The 14,103-nt window shown below is 37.3% G+C and overlaps 1 protein-coding gene across 1 annotated transcript in view; it reads right to left on the minus strand.

Annotated features, from left to right (window-relative positions):
- Positions 1–863: 863 nt before the first annotated feature.
- LOC109411119 (uncharacterized) overlaps positions 864–14,103 on the minus strand; it is a 46,903-nt gene continuing 33,663 nt past the window's right edge. The window contains exons 4-5 of the mRNA XM_019684574.3: positions 4,596–5,308; positions 864–1,682 (exon numbers count right to left, since the gene is read on the minus strand). Of these exons, the coding sequence (XP_019540119.3) occupies positions 1,011–1,682; positions 4,596–5,308 (1,385 nt within the window). The 3' untranslated portion in view covers positions 864–1,010. The remainder of the gene's footprint in view (positions 1,683–4,595; positions 5,309–14,103) is intronic.

Consider the following 14,103-nt stretch of genomic DNA (forward strand, 5'->3'; position numbering starts at 1 on the left):
TTTGCATGTGTATATCGTGTGGCAGGCAAGTAGAATAACTAGCCACAGAAGTTCAATATCGCGACTGTTCGTGTGACTAACATCTAGTTTGCCACGCCCTTACAGCGTCAGCAGCGGTACTAGAAGTGTCAAGTTAATTTTGTTTACCAAAACAAAAAGTCCTCTTCAAGATAGACACATAAAGATAGCCAATTATAATATAATAATTATTGCAATTAAAGTTATTAAAATAATTAAATGAGAAAAGTGACTACAGCGCCATTGGAGTTCTAGTGTATTTCTATTGGCAGGCACGAAGATACTCTATGCCCAAGGAAGTCAAGGAAATTTCCTTAACGAAAAGATCCTGGACCGACCGGGAATCGAACCCGTCACCCTCAGCATGGTCATGCTGAATACCCGTGCGTTTACCGCCTCGGCTATATGGGCCCTGTTCAGATATGGTCTGAGACTGTTTGCTTGCTAACTGTTTATCAGGTTATCGAAAATGCCGCAGTTTGATGTGTCGCATGTATGTGTTTGTTACATTTTTATGGATGGCCCCTTTCAAGGATACTGGTTCGGAACACCTAAATGGCCATAACTCCGGAACGGCTGGACCGATCCGAACCATTTTCAATAGGAAACAATGGGACCAGATTCCGCGTCGAATGAACCGTCGGTCATTAAAATCGGTTGAGGTTTACTGCCAAAAAGTGATGTGAGTTTTTTTGTACACATACACACACACACACACACACACACACTCACAGACATCACCTCAATTCGTCGAGCTGAGCTGATTGCTATATGTGACTCAACCCTCCGGGTCTTCTATCAAAAAGTCATTTTTGGAGAAAGGCAAAACAAAACATACATTTGGTACAGTATTTATTTGAAATTTGCTACAAACAAATTATTCACAAATGGAACTACTTTCGGATCTGTTAGATACCAACTACAAAACCCTAAACCTAATAGCTACTAGAGTGTGTACAAAACTAAACGATTATAGCTCAAACCTAATTCTCCTAACGACGTCTATTATATTCTGGCCCTATACTACTGATCGGAACATTGTAGGACGACACGCCACCGAAGTAATTGAAACCGTTTGTCGATTTAGCTTGTTTGTTCAGCGCATCAAAATATGAGTTTCTCTCCTGCTCGTTATTCAGATAATACCCATTAGAGGGAACAACTTCTATGTCGTATCCGATTTCGCTCCTTACAGCTGATGCTGACGACGGTGCTGGTCGCAAAATTCTTTGAACTGGAACGCCTTGTCGCCGCGAAATCTGAACTGTTGATGGATTTACGATGGGACGACTTCCCACGGGGAGCCTCTGGACCACAGATTGCGGAATGAATGCTTGCGAGAAAGTAACATAACTTGATGGGCGATAACTTTGCGGCGCGACAAATACTTTGTTCACTCGAATCACGTTCTGAACCGCGGCAGGATGGGGCCTACGTGTGCCTGAAGTTTGAGCTACTTGAGGCTTTCCAGCGACGAGCTGCAGTCGATTCGTGCCGAACGGAACCGGTGATGGTGGCAGAACGCCCGACGGTGGTAGAATGGCTTTCGGTGGTTGGGGCCCAAACGAGGAAGTTTTGGCATAACCCATATCGGTCCACGTTTTCAACAGCTGTCCCATCAGCAGCTCGAATTCTGCCTTTGGCATCGGTGGTGCGGAAATGGCCTGGAATTAGAGACAAATGTTATGAGTGATGAAGCGAACTTACCGTAATCCGGGGTAACATTGATCATAATTTTTGATCTTTCTTGAATAATTCTCTTGTTAAAGCAAATGCTACATGTTTTATATTTTTGAAACAAGTACTGGCACTCTGAGTATGTGTTAAGCAACTCGAAAAAGTATTGTAAAACTTTAAAACATGTTTAAATAGTCTTTTTAGTCTAAATTTTGATTTTGTTGATTTGGGGTAAAATTGATCATGTCAGTGATCAATGTTCGTTTGTGTTGAAAATATCCTTTCTTACTAAATTCGGGGTCGCTGATTTCGAATATGTTGTCCAAATTCTTACAAGTTATGTACTTTTTCAGTTATTTTAGGAATGAAATCCTCTAAACCACGAATAACGCCTAAAGGTAGGCAATGGCTTAAGGAATTGATAGCCTATTTTTAATAAATCGTATGTTTTATTGAAAAAGAGCATTTTCATAAAAGTTTCATTCATTAAATTCAACTCTAGGATAACATATTGAAGTAATACAGTGATTTCGAAGCTCAGATTGTATCTAGTATTTATGTCAAGCATGAATGTTTTACAAAGTTTCTCATTGCAGTACGAAACATAGTTAAGGAAAAATCGATTTATTTCAATGTTCATGAAATTCAATTTTCATAAATTGCTAGTCATTTAAAAGCTAAATGATAGCAGATTATGATATACCATTCGATAGCAAAAACTGATTCAATGTAAAATGCTTGTTTGATCATTTCATGAGGTCGGTCAAGCCGATCAATGTTACCCCGTGATCAATGATACCCCGTTTTACGGTACTTATAACTGATGGCATTGGGTCAGTCCATTCAAACTTACTGAGAATACTATCCCGTATTAAACCCTTTGAGGAATAGTTTTGTCTTAACCCTCTAATACCCAACCCCGCCTTTAGACGGGGTATAGTTTGAGATTTTTTTAATTTTTTTTTTGTTTCGAGGACAATCAATTTTTATTTTTATTTCGGATGATATTAAGGACTGTTTTGAATAGCTCAAAATGGTTTTTGATGTCTTTTTATCATTGAAAAATTGATGTTTTAGTCAGGTTTCAGAAATGATTGTTTATTTTGTATTAAACCGCTACAATTAATATATTATAAATTATCATTTCATCATAGTAATGTAAAGAGAGTTGAATACACTCTAAAAAAATTTTCCTAAAAATTACATGGAAAATATAATATTCCAAGATAAAAAATATTTCGACAATAGCCATAAAATCTCGAAATGTTTTCGTCTAAAAAAATCCGTATCTCAAATAGGCCTCCAGGAAAAATATAAAAGCGTAGGGATGTTCAAAAATAAAAATTAAAAAAAAATCAAAAACCGAAATTCATAAAATCGAGAATTAAAAAGAATCATGCTTCGAAGCATGTTTAAATCGATTTTAGATGTCGAAAAATGATATTTAAATCAAAATAAAAAATTTGGGTATTAGCGGGTTAATGTTATCGTACAGACATTTTGACGCTCGAATTCATAAATTTGACAAACATGAATAAAGTTATTTTTCGAATGTGCTAGTTCACCCAAACTGTTCTTAAGTCTACATCTTGAAGTCTACGAATGTAAAAATAACTTCCCATGAAACAATTTGAAGTTCAATCAGTTTTTGAGTTCTTAAGTGGCACCCCATTAGTTTTTTTTTCATATTCAAACTGCTACAACTTTGAAAATATTCATACAAAATGACTCAAAATTTAACTGAGAACATATGAATCGGAGCAGTATTGGTAGTTCTATAGTCAAAATTGTGCTTTACTGTCCTTAAATTGCCGAAAATTTACTATGGAGCTCTTTGTACAAAACTTTAAAATTGCAGATCTCAGGATTCAACAACAGCTCCGCAAATACTAAACCGATTTTAATGAAAATTTTATGCTATACACTGCATAGAATGTAACATTACTGGTCCTAAAATCAGCTATTTTGATGTACGCAGTCTAAAGTTATGAAAAAAATTGTATGACCAAAATTTGCGCGTTCCCGTCTTCAGCATCCACGGTGGGTAGAGCTATGTACAGTTCAAAACGATCAACTAGGTCTTTTGAAGCCATATAACATCAATAGAGACTATGAGGTAATGTCCAGATATTCAGAATTATATAACAGAACGGTTTTAGGACATTACCCCGAATGACCCAGAAAAAATCAAAATTTGTGTCAGCCAGATTTGTGAATTTGGGTGGGCCAATTCTTCACAAATTCGAGATAATTGCGTTTAGAGTTTTGCGCTTTGCCTACCCTGATAGCAATATTTAAAAAAAAAATAACAATAAACTACCATCGAAAAATTCAATTGTTCAACAACAAACCTTATTGTGAGATTTCAACAATAAAAAATACCATGAAATGAATGGTAGTGGACTTGATTTTGTTCCAGAAAATCTGAACATTTTAGAATGAGATTTTGTGGATAATTATCAACAAATAACGTAGCCATCTAAAAGGAGTATGAGTATGGCCCATACTAAAAATGTAGTTATTTCATACAAAAAAGCGCTACGGAGGTTGTTAAACAATGTCGATTTTTGGATACCGCCTCAAGTTATTGCGGAAAGTGCCTAAAACAGGATCCTATAGTCCCACACCCAAACGTTATATAACCTCATCTGTTGGCAACGTCAGGCAAGCTGCACCGGATGGAAGTAAATTAGTCGGTGGAATGAACAGTCTTCTTTTCAATTTACTTTCACTGCGGTTGAAAACTTTTAGAGACAGACGACGATTCTGCAGTGGAAATGTTCCTCGTCTAAGTTTGCCGCCATCTCAGCTAGGAATTCAAATATTTGTGCAGATGACAATGAACACTCAACTGTTTTAGTTTGTTAACAGTGGATGTTGGCGGAAATTGAGTATCTTACCGCTTCGTTATACAGCTGCTTCTGGGCGTTGAATGGTGCTTCCCAACCACTCGTCAATCTCGGTGGTAGCAGTTCCACTCCAACGTGAGGTGCAAGGAAAGTTGATTTCACTGGGTCGAACCCTGACTGTGGGTCGGTTGATAGAGTTCCCAAACTGGAGACGTACACTTGATGCGATGGATGTGTCACGTCCTTGCTCGTGTGAGACTGGTAACTACTCCCCTTATTGAATTTTGATTGGAAAGCGCCACCACCCGTCGCTCCTTCATTTGATGGAATAAACTTTTTCCTGTTGTCATCCTGGTTGAAAGGGGATAGATTTTCTCCGGCAAAATCGACCGTATTAAAGCCGTAACCGTTTTTCTCGTTTGACAGAATATCATCGTTAAGTGAGCTTGGTTTGCCATAGTTGAGTGCCCCATCAGCACCAGCAACGCCCGTCATCACCGAGGACATCATTGGGAAGCCAACCATCGACATCACAGCTCCCATCATTTTTCCAAAGTCTGCAGTGGTTTTTCCCAGCTCCTCGTTTTTGCCGTAATAATTTTCACTTTCCTCGCAGCGAACGTTCATGTACCAATCGCAAACAAAGAACTTCTGATTGAACAGCGTGCCGTTTGGACAGAGGAAGGCAAAGCCTGATCCGGAGTCGTCTGTATTGGCGCAAACTCGGAACACTTGGCATCGAGCTTCCACGTCTGCATAGTATCCTGTTGAAAACAAAAAAGAAAATGATAAGTAGGAGTTATTACAGATGAAAAACAGATCATAAAATATACAGCCATCTCGCCTCTAGCGAGACGTTGAAAACGGGCAATCGGCTATTTAGAACAGTTTTTATATTTCATCTATTGAGGAGTATGCGAAATTTGTCAGAACGCATGAAGTCCACTTAACATAGACCTCGAATAGCATCAAACAAAACGAGGTTTCAGCTTAAATTTCCTGCACTTTTATGTATATTTTATCATTACGAACATACCCATAAAGGCGGCGAGATCGCCATCGCTTCAACCACAAAAACTCTATTCATAATAATGATTATGACAACTGCTATCAAATGAAAGAACATATATATATTTTCTGATACATATATCCGAGAGATTATCAATGGGATGATAGAAAAAAACCTAGGAGTAGAACATTCACTCCGAAAATCCACTAATTTATTCACACAAGCTTAGCCAGGTGGAGTTTTATCTAGTCACAAATCGGTACGATCAACTCTGCTTCTACAACAGCATATCACCAGGTTAATGGCTTTCGCTTCTCCAACTGTGTGTGACCCCCCTTGGCGGAACAGAACAATCGCAAAAAGATTGGTTCAGATATGCTAAGGCTGTTCCATGTGACTCCTAAATTAGTTCAGTAACGGGTGAACATCTACTGTCTTCTGGATACATCAAATTTCGTTCAAGGCCATCATTGGTTCACATCGTACGTCAGCATAGCGTGGTACTTCTGAGATAGTCAAACGGCCAATTATGAAAAGCGCCTCATCAATGGAAAGGCATAAAATATATTTTGAAAGGTATAAAGATTTTTTTGTCTAGATATCGTTCCTAGAAGCGTAACCATATGTTATCAAAACCTGTTCATTCCGGATCACGAGAACGCCTTAAAAAGTAACCGATCTATCTTAATTTTGATCTCATTCATTGGGAACAAAACTCCGCACGAACGTCATTAAGCTTCTGAATCTAACTCATTCAATTCCAAAGAGCAAAGATCTCTTAATTTCTCCAATTTGCATTACATAAATATTGCTTGCGTTGTATGAGAGAGTACAGACTCAGAATAAATGACAGTATTCGATGAAAAAATCATCAAAACTGGTCTGAAGGCAAGCAAATAACGGATTCACGGAAATACCGATGAAATTACATGAGAAAATCTGTGAAATCTGAGAATTCACCGAAAAACCGCTAGAATGAGACAAATTTACGGGAGTACTGCGAGAATATTTCCGAAACAGGTTTGTTATCTTCGTCATGAGGGATTTTTGTCGGAATAATTTGGTCGTATAATTGAGCTTGATTAGGAAGGATTTGAGGCCAAATTTGAGTTCAACAACTTTCAAAAAAAATAACTGCCGAAAATTCACAATCACCCCCATACAAAAAAAAAATGTTAAGAAATGCGTTCGGCATGCTCATGTTCGCAAATGGTACTTCCCATTTTCCCATACCAACATTCTCTCGCGCGCATCCGCTTGGGCGATAAGGGTCTATCCATAAACTACGTAGACTCAGAGCGGGGTGTTCTGGCCAAAGTTTGGGGTCCATATAAATTTCGAAAATTTTGTATGGACGAAAGTCTACGAGGGGGGAGATTGCCAAAATTGAATCTACGCAGTTTATGGACAGCGCCTAACGGAATCGATGGCATCGCGTTGCATACGCGTGGCGCTTACAACAAAATGTATGGGAGAATGGGAGGTTGGCTCACGTTCTCATCGATATCTGATTGTTGCGGTCAATGCTCACCTAAATATTTTAATGTTCTGAGAAGCCTAAACTTTCAGCTTGCTAATGATGAGTTCAATCGGTGATTGCGAATACAGCTTATATCGCGATTTAGGGAAAAAAATCAAAATGGCGTCTAAATCCAAGAAGGCTGCCAACAAAATTTTTAACTGTAAATAAAAGGCCTATACTTCCCTTCACAAAAATGTTAAGTTTTGAACATATTACAACATGTAGTGTAGAATTACTGTAACCGTTGGTTTCAAAATTAGGCATTGACTCTGCCAAGTGCAATATTTAGGGCTACCTCCTTATGACGCACCTTGCCCATAAGGGACAACTACTCCCATCTAGGTGTGAAAACATGAGGATTTATTTTCCAAGCAAATTTAGGTCAACTAAACTTACACCAATACACGGAAACTATTTAGGAAAATGCATAATTCTCGACATGGAAGATAGAGGACCAGTCAACCTATACCACGAAACCTACTAGTCATCCTAGCTTTGCAAATTCTTTCTTTCTGGCTCAAGACTTCAGGATAGGTAGAAGTGCGCGGCGCGATTAAAACTCGAAGTGATAGTTGATTAGAAAAATGTGTGAATTTAAGTAACTCTTTTTCCTTATTTTTTAGTATTAGTGGAGATAGTCGAAGAAAGCTATTGAAAGATTTTTTTAAAACAAAGTTTGAAGTGCAGTATTTTTTTTTATTCCTTACATTTATTTGGTAGGCACTCTGTGTTCATGACCGCTTCTGTGCCGATTTCATAGTGTACCTGTAGCTTACTGTTACAAGATCTATATTCAGCCCTATTCTTTACTACCGCGCTCTCTATCGCATACCAGTACAAGTGTGTAGGAAGAGATGCTTCTCTGTCGTTTATTGTTGTTCGGTGTGGATACATTATCGCGTGGTCCAATCTATATCCAGTTATTCATAGTCATAGTCCATTGTTGTACGCTGTTGGTTCATTACCGTGTTGTTGTGGTGTAGTGTGAGGCATACTGCCTTCGAAGAGGGTCAAGTGCCGCAGTCACCATCAGACACTGATGGAGGATGGATGTGTCCCCTGTGCATCGCGCTCCGTGTTGTAGCATCCGGTAGCTGGACGAGGTGTTTTTGAGGGGGCTGGGAATCGAACCCATGACCATCCGCGTATGAAGCGAACGTGCAGCCTCGAGGCAACGAGGCCCTCTCTTGAAGTGCAGTATTTGTCAAAGGTAAAAGTAGTTATTGTTATTCGTGAACATAACCTAAAAGAAATATATTATGCATAGGATACTGTGTGGTTCAGCCTAGCAACACGTTCCTCGTGGATTGTGGGACACGGATTACTACGGAAAAGGTACATTTTAACGGAGAATTGAAGATCCCTCGAACATAACCCCAAAATAGACACTAATCGGGACCTGAATAGGCCAAAATTGGTCTTTTTCCGTCTATTTGCGAGTTTCGACAAGGAAGACCGACGCTAAGCTGGACCACCGACATATAGGATCTCTCCAAGACCAAATATGTATGCCCCTGAGCCAGAGATCAACCCTGCTTGTATTCTGTTGGAGACAATTGCAGAAGAGGGATTACGCCAATCGTCCTAGTTGTCGTCGGGGCTTCCAGAAATCGCCATCATCCAGACGGTATCGGATCCTCCAGTAAACGAGCGAGCGGCCATTGTGGAAGACATTGTCGGACGCCATTTTGGAACGCCATTGGTGTTCGGACTACGCCAATGCTTGACGTCTACCAAGACGTCCCCCCCCCCCCAACTTGTCGTCGAACGTTCCACTTATTCCAGTTTTCCCAGAGGGTCACCGGATCGTGCTTCCGTCCATACCCGAGGCCAACAGTTCCCAAAGACATCCGTGAGGTCCAAATTCCGGAAAACCGTAAGTCGCGCTGGTTAGATAGAGTAGATAATAAGCATGCCAAAACTGTATAAATATATGTGCGTTTAGTTAAGTATAACGTGATCACGTAGAGGCAGGATAGATAGGTCATAATCCTTGAAAAATCCCCTTAATGTTTATAATTAGCTTTTTACCAAAATCCCGCTTTCTCTTTTAGATAAGGTATTCAGTTTTGCTTAATTTACACACATTCCGGTATATTACGCCCTTACCGATGTAAATTTCCCAAAAGCTGAAGTTTCCCACCCCTCCCCTCTTGAAATCTTTCCGAGGTTAGAAAAAGCAAGGTTAGCGTGGCTGATTGGTTTCAACCCTGGTTGATGAACCCCTTTGCGTTCACGCAATTCATTTTGAGTTTTATGCTGCTTTCGATGTTGGAGAATCTGATGGTTATGTAGAGTGTAAACAAAATTGCATAACGACCTTTGGAGTTTTCCTAGTCTCGTTTGGAACTAGGGAAGCGTTACAAGGAGTTACATTACCTGATGTAATACACATAAAATTTACATTAACCCTCGAGCAATCGCGCTGTTGTATTTTGTACAACACGATGAAAAAATCTCGATTTTTGTGAGTACAAGTATTAGCGTGGTGCTGACGCAGGTAGTCAACCGCGCGAGTTACGGAAGGTTAATAAAAACAAAAAGAGGAAACAACATGAAATTTCGAGTTATCACGCGAGGTGCAATTTGGTGAAAAATTGTCATTTTTGTAACCTTGTCAACCTCTTGGCAAACAAGTGGCCCATCAATTAAACCTAACCAAAGTGGATTTCATCTTTTTAATCATAGTCTAACGAATAAGCAAGAAAAAATTGAAATCCTAGACTAAATGTAAATGGCGGCCTCGTTTTAGCGAGGATTACCCCAATACGCCTCTGAAACCCGGTCAAAATTCTTACAGTTTCTGAAATGGCTCCGAAAACCTCTAAAACCACCTCAAACCCCTGTAACGCACATAAGAACCTCTGAAGCTTCCAAAAATGCTTCTGTAACGCCTAAAAACCGCTGAAAATCCTCTGAATCACCCTGAAATACCACCAAAAGCCCCCTGAAACGCAACTAAGACCCTCTGAAACCCCGAAAACGCTCCTATAACGCCTCTGAAACTTTCAAAAATGCCTTCACGCACATGACGCACTTGAGAAAACCAACACCAAAACCCTCCCCCAAGCCCTTGAAACGCTCTGTAACGCTTCCAAAGACGTCCTGAAAATCCTCTAAAACTTTCTGAAATGCCTGCGGAACTTCAAAGACCACTCTTTCACAGGCCCTAAGGCAACGTTCATTTATTACGTAACGTTTAAATCGGCAATTTTTGCACCCCCTCCCCCTCCGTAACGCTTTTATCTATGAAAATCCTAAAAATTTCGTATGGGCCGTAACGCTCGGCCATACTGCCCCCTACGTAATTTGCGGACGGCGCCTATGTAACGCACCTGAGATTCTCTAAAAACCTCCGGAAAGGCCCCTGTAACACCTCCGGAACCGCATGAAAATCCTAAACTGCCTGCAAAAACCCCTTTGGATCACCTGTAACGCCCCGTTAATCTTTAGATGCTTCCTTAAATACCACCAATAACCCCCTGAAACTCCCTCGGATTCTATGTAATGCATCTTAGACCCTCCGAAACGCATCTGAGGCCCGGAAAAAAACCCTCGAAAACACCGTGTCAAACTTCTGAAATTCGTAGGAAACTGAAACTTCCAAAAATGCCACCGAAAACATGACCCGCATTAGACCTCCCTAAAGCCCCATGCATCGCAACTAAATCCCCCCTTCTGAAACTACCTTGAAAGCCTTGAAACCCCCTTTTAATCTCTCTAAATGGAGGTTTGGGCATAGTACTTACAGTTCATCTGTGAAAAAATAATACCGAACGTCCTGCGATTTTAGACGGTATATTTGTAAAGACACGGACTCCGTCTTCAGTCAGAGGCTGCACAGATTGAACGAAGCTCAACACTAGACAACGAACACGACACACATTAGGAGCACCAGTGGATACGAGGAAGAAACATTTTTTTGCGAAAAGATTCACATAACTCGGAGCGGGAATCGAACCCTCAACCCCATGGCATGGTACGATTATACGCTTGGTGACGCTAACCTCACGGCCACGAGGCTCCACAAATGCGTATTCCTGAGATTGAAGTTACGTTAAACTGTTGAGATTATGGTAAAATTTTACCAATCCGTCATTTTTTCTAAGCACGTAGAAAACGAACCGTTAAAGGTTGAGCGAGAATTAGACAGGGCTTCCCAAGTAACCACGGTGCTGAAGCCTTATTGCATGCGGATATACGGTGTATTTAGAGCAATCATTACTTTGCATGAACACTTAAGGTTGATTTAAAGTGGAAATGGCAATTATGCGACTGATTTAAGATTATACCAGTATAGTCGTAATTTGATTCTATAATTGCCCATTTCCACTTTAAATCAACTTTAAGTTTGCATGTGAAGTAATGATTGCTCTAAATACACCCTATATCAGCATGGAATAAGGCTTCAACACCGTGGTTACTTGGGTTTCTGACCAAGATACTCCACTCCTTGTTAGACAATCCACGTAATTTGGAACATTTTTCGCACCTTAAATCGTTCAAATATTTTTTTCCAGCATTTTGCTCGTTTGTTTGTTTGTTTGTTTGTTTGTTTGTTTGTTTGTTTGTTTGTTTGTTTGTTTGTTTGTTTGTTTGTTTGTTTGTTTGTTTGTTCGTTTGTTTGTTTGTTTGTTTGTTTGTTTGTTTGTTTGTTCGTTTGTTTGTTTGTTTGTTTGTTTGTTTGTTTGTTTGTTTGTTTGTTTGTTTGTTTGTTTGTTTGTTTGTTTGTTTGTTTGTTTGTTTGTTTGTTTGTTTGTTTGTTTGTTTGTTTGTTTGTTTGTTTGTTTGTTTGTTTGTTTGTTTGTTTGTTTGTTTGTTTGTTTGTTTGTTTGTTTGTTTGTTTGTTTGTTTGTTTGTTTGTTTGTTTGTTTGTTTGTTTGTTTGTTTGTTTGTTTGTTTGTTTGTTTGTTTGTTTGTTTGTTTGTTTGTTTGTTTGTTTGTTTGTTTGTTTGTTTGTTTGTTTGTTTGTTTGTTTGTTTGTTTGTTTGTTTGTTTGTTTGTTTGTTTGTTTGTTTGTTTGTTTGTTTGTTTGTTTGTTTGTTTGTTTGTTTGTTTGTTTGTTTGTTTGTTTGTTTGTTTGTTTGTTTGTTTGTTTGTTTGTTTGTTTGTTTGTTTGTTTGTTTGTTTGTTTGTTTGTTTGTTTGTTTGTTTGTTTGTTTGTTTGTTTGTTTGTTTGTTTGTTTGTTTGTTTGTTTGTTTGTTTGTTTGTTTGTTTGTTTGTTTGTTTGTTTGTTTGTTTGTTTGTTTGTTTGTTTGTTTGTTTGTTTGTTTGTTTGTTTGTTTGTTTGTTTGTTTGTTTGTTTGTTTGTTTGTTTGTTTGTTTGTTTGTTTGTTTGTTTGTTTGTTTGTTTGTTTGTTTGTTTGTTTGTTTGTTTGTTTGTTTGTTTGTTTGTTTGTTTGTTTGTTTGTTTGTTTGTTTGTTTGTTTGTTTGTTTGTTTGTTTGTTTGTTTGTTTGTTTGTTTGTTTGTTTGTTTGTTTGTTTGTTTGTTTGTTTGTTTGTTTGTTTGTTTGTTTGTTTGTTTGTTTGTTTGTTTGTTTGTTTGTTTGTTTGTTTGTTTGTTTGTTTGTTTGTTTGTTTGTTTGTTTGTTTGTTTGTTTGTTTGTTTGTTTGTTTGTTTGTTTGTTTGTTTGTTTGTTTGTTTGTTTGTTTGTTTGTTTGTTTGTTTGTTTGTTTGTTTGTTTGTTTGTTTGTTTGTTTGTTTGTTTGTTTGTTTGTTTGTTTGTTTGTTTGTTTGTTTGTTTGTTTGTTTGTTTGTTTGTTTGTTTGTTTGTTTGTTTGTTTGTTTGTTTGTTTGTTTGTTTGTTTGTTTGTTTGTTTGTTTGTTTGTTTGTTTGTTTGTTTGTTTGTTTGTTTGTTTGTTTGTTTGTTTGTTTGTTTGTTTGTTTGTTTGTTTGTTTGTTTGTTTGTTTGTTTGTTTGTTTGTTTGTTTGTTTGTTTGTTTGTTTGTTTGTTTGTTTGTTTGTTTGTTTGTTTGTTTGTTTGTTTGTTTGTTTGTTTGTTTGTTTGTTTGTTTGTTTGTTTGTTTGTTTGTTTGTTTGTTTGTTTGTTTGTTTGTTTGTTTGTTTGTTTGTTTGTTTGTTTGTTTGTTTGTTTGTTTGTTTGTTTGTTTGTTTGTTTGTTTGTTTGTTTGTTTGTTTGTTTGTTTGTTTGTTTGTTTGTTTGTTTGTTTGTTTGTTTGTTTGTTTGTTTGTTTGTTTGTTTGTTTGTTTGTTTGTTTGTTTGTTTGTTTGTTTGTTTGTTTGTTTGTTTGTTTGTTTGTTTGTTTGTTTGTTTGTTTGTTTGTTTGTTTGTTTGTTTGTTTGTTTGTTTGTTTGTTTGTTTGTTTGTTTGTTTGTTTGTTTGTTTGTTTGTTTGTTTGTTTGTTTGTTTGTTTGTTTGTTTGTTTGTTTGTTTGTTTGTTTGTTTGTTTGTTTGTTTGTTTGTTTGTTTGTTTGTTTGTTTGTTTGTTTGTTTGTTTGTTTGTTTGTTTGTTTGTTTGTTTGTTTGTTTGTTTGTTTGTTTGTTTGTTTGTTTGTTTGTTTGTTTGTTTGTTTGTTTGTTTGTTTGTTTGTTTGTTTGTTTGTTTGTTTGTTTGTTTGTTTGTTTGTTTGTTTGTTTGTTTGTTTGTTTGTTTGTTTGTTTGTTTGTTTGTTTGTTTGTTTGTTTGTTTGTTTGTTTGTTTGTTTGTTTGTTTGTTTGTTTGTTTGTTTGTTTGTTTGTTTGTTTGTTTGTTTGTTTGTTTGTTTGTTTGTTTGTTTGTTTGTTTGTTTGTTTGTTTGTTTGTTTGTTTGTTTGTTTGTTTGTTTGTTTGTTTGTTTGTTTGTTTGTTTGTTTGTTTGTTTGTTTGTTTGTTTGTTTGTTTGTTTGTTTGTTTGTTTGTTTGTTTGTTTGTTTGTTTGTTTGTTTGTTTGTTTGTTTGTTTGTTTGTTTGTTTGTTTGTTTGTTTGTTTGTTTGTTTGTTTGTTTGTTTGTTTGTTTGTTTGTTTGTTTGTTTGTTTGTTTGTTTGTTTGTTTGTTTGTTTGTTTGTTTGTTTGTTTGTTTGT

The sequence above is a fragment of the Aedes albopictus genome, chromosome 2 (genome assembly GCF_035046485.1).
Source record: "Aedes albopictus strain Foshan chromosome 2, AalbF5, whole genome shotgun sequence".
NCBI classification, from domain to species: domain Eukaryota; kingdom Metazoa; phylum Arthropoda; class Insecta; order Diptera; family Culicidae; genus Aedes; species Aedes albopictus.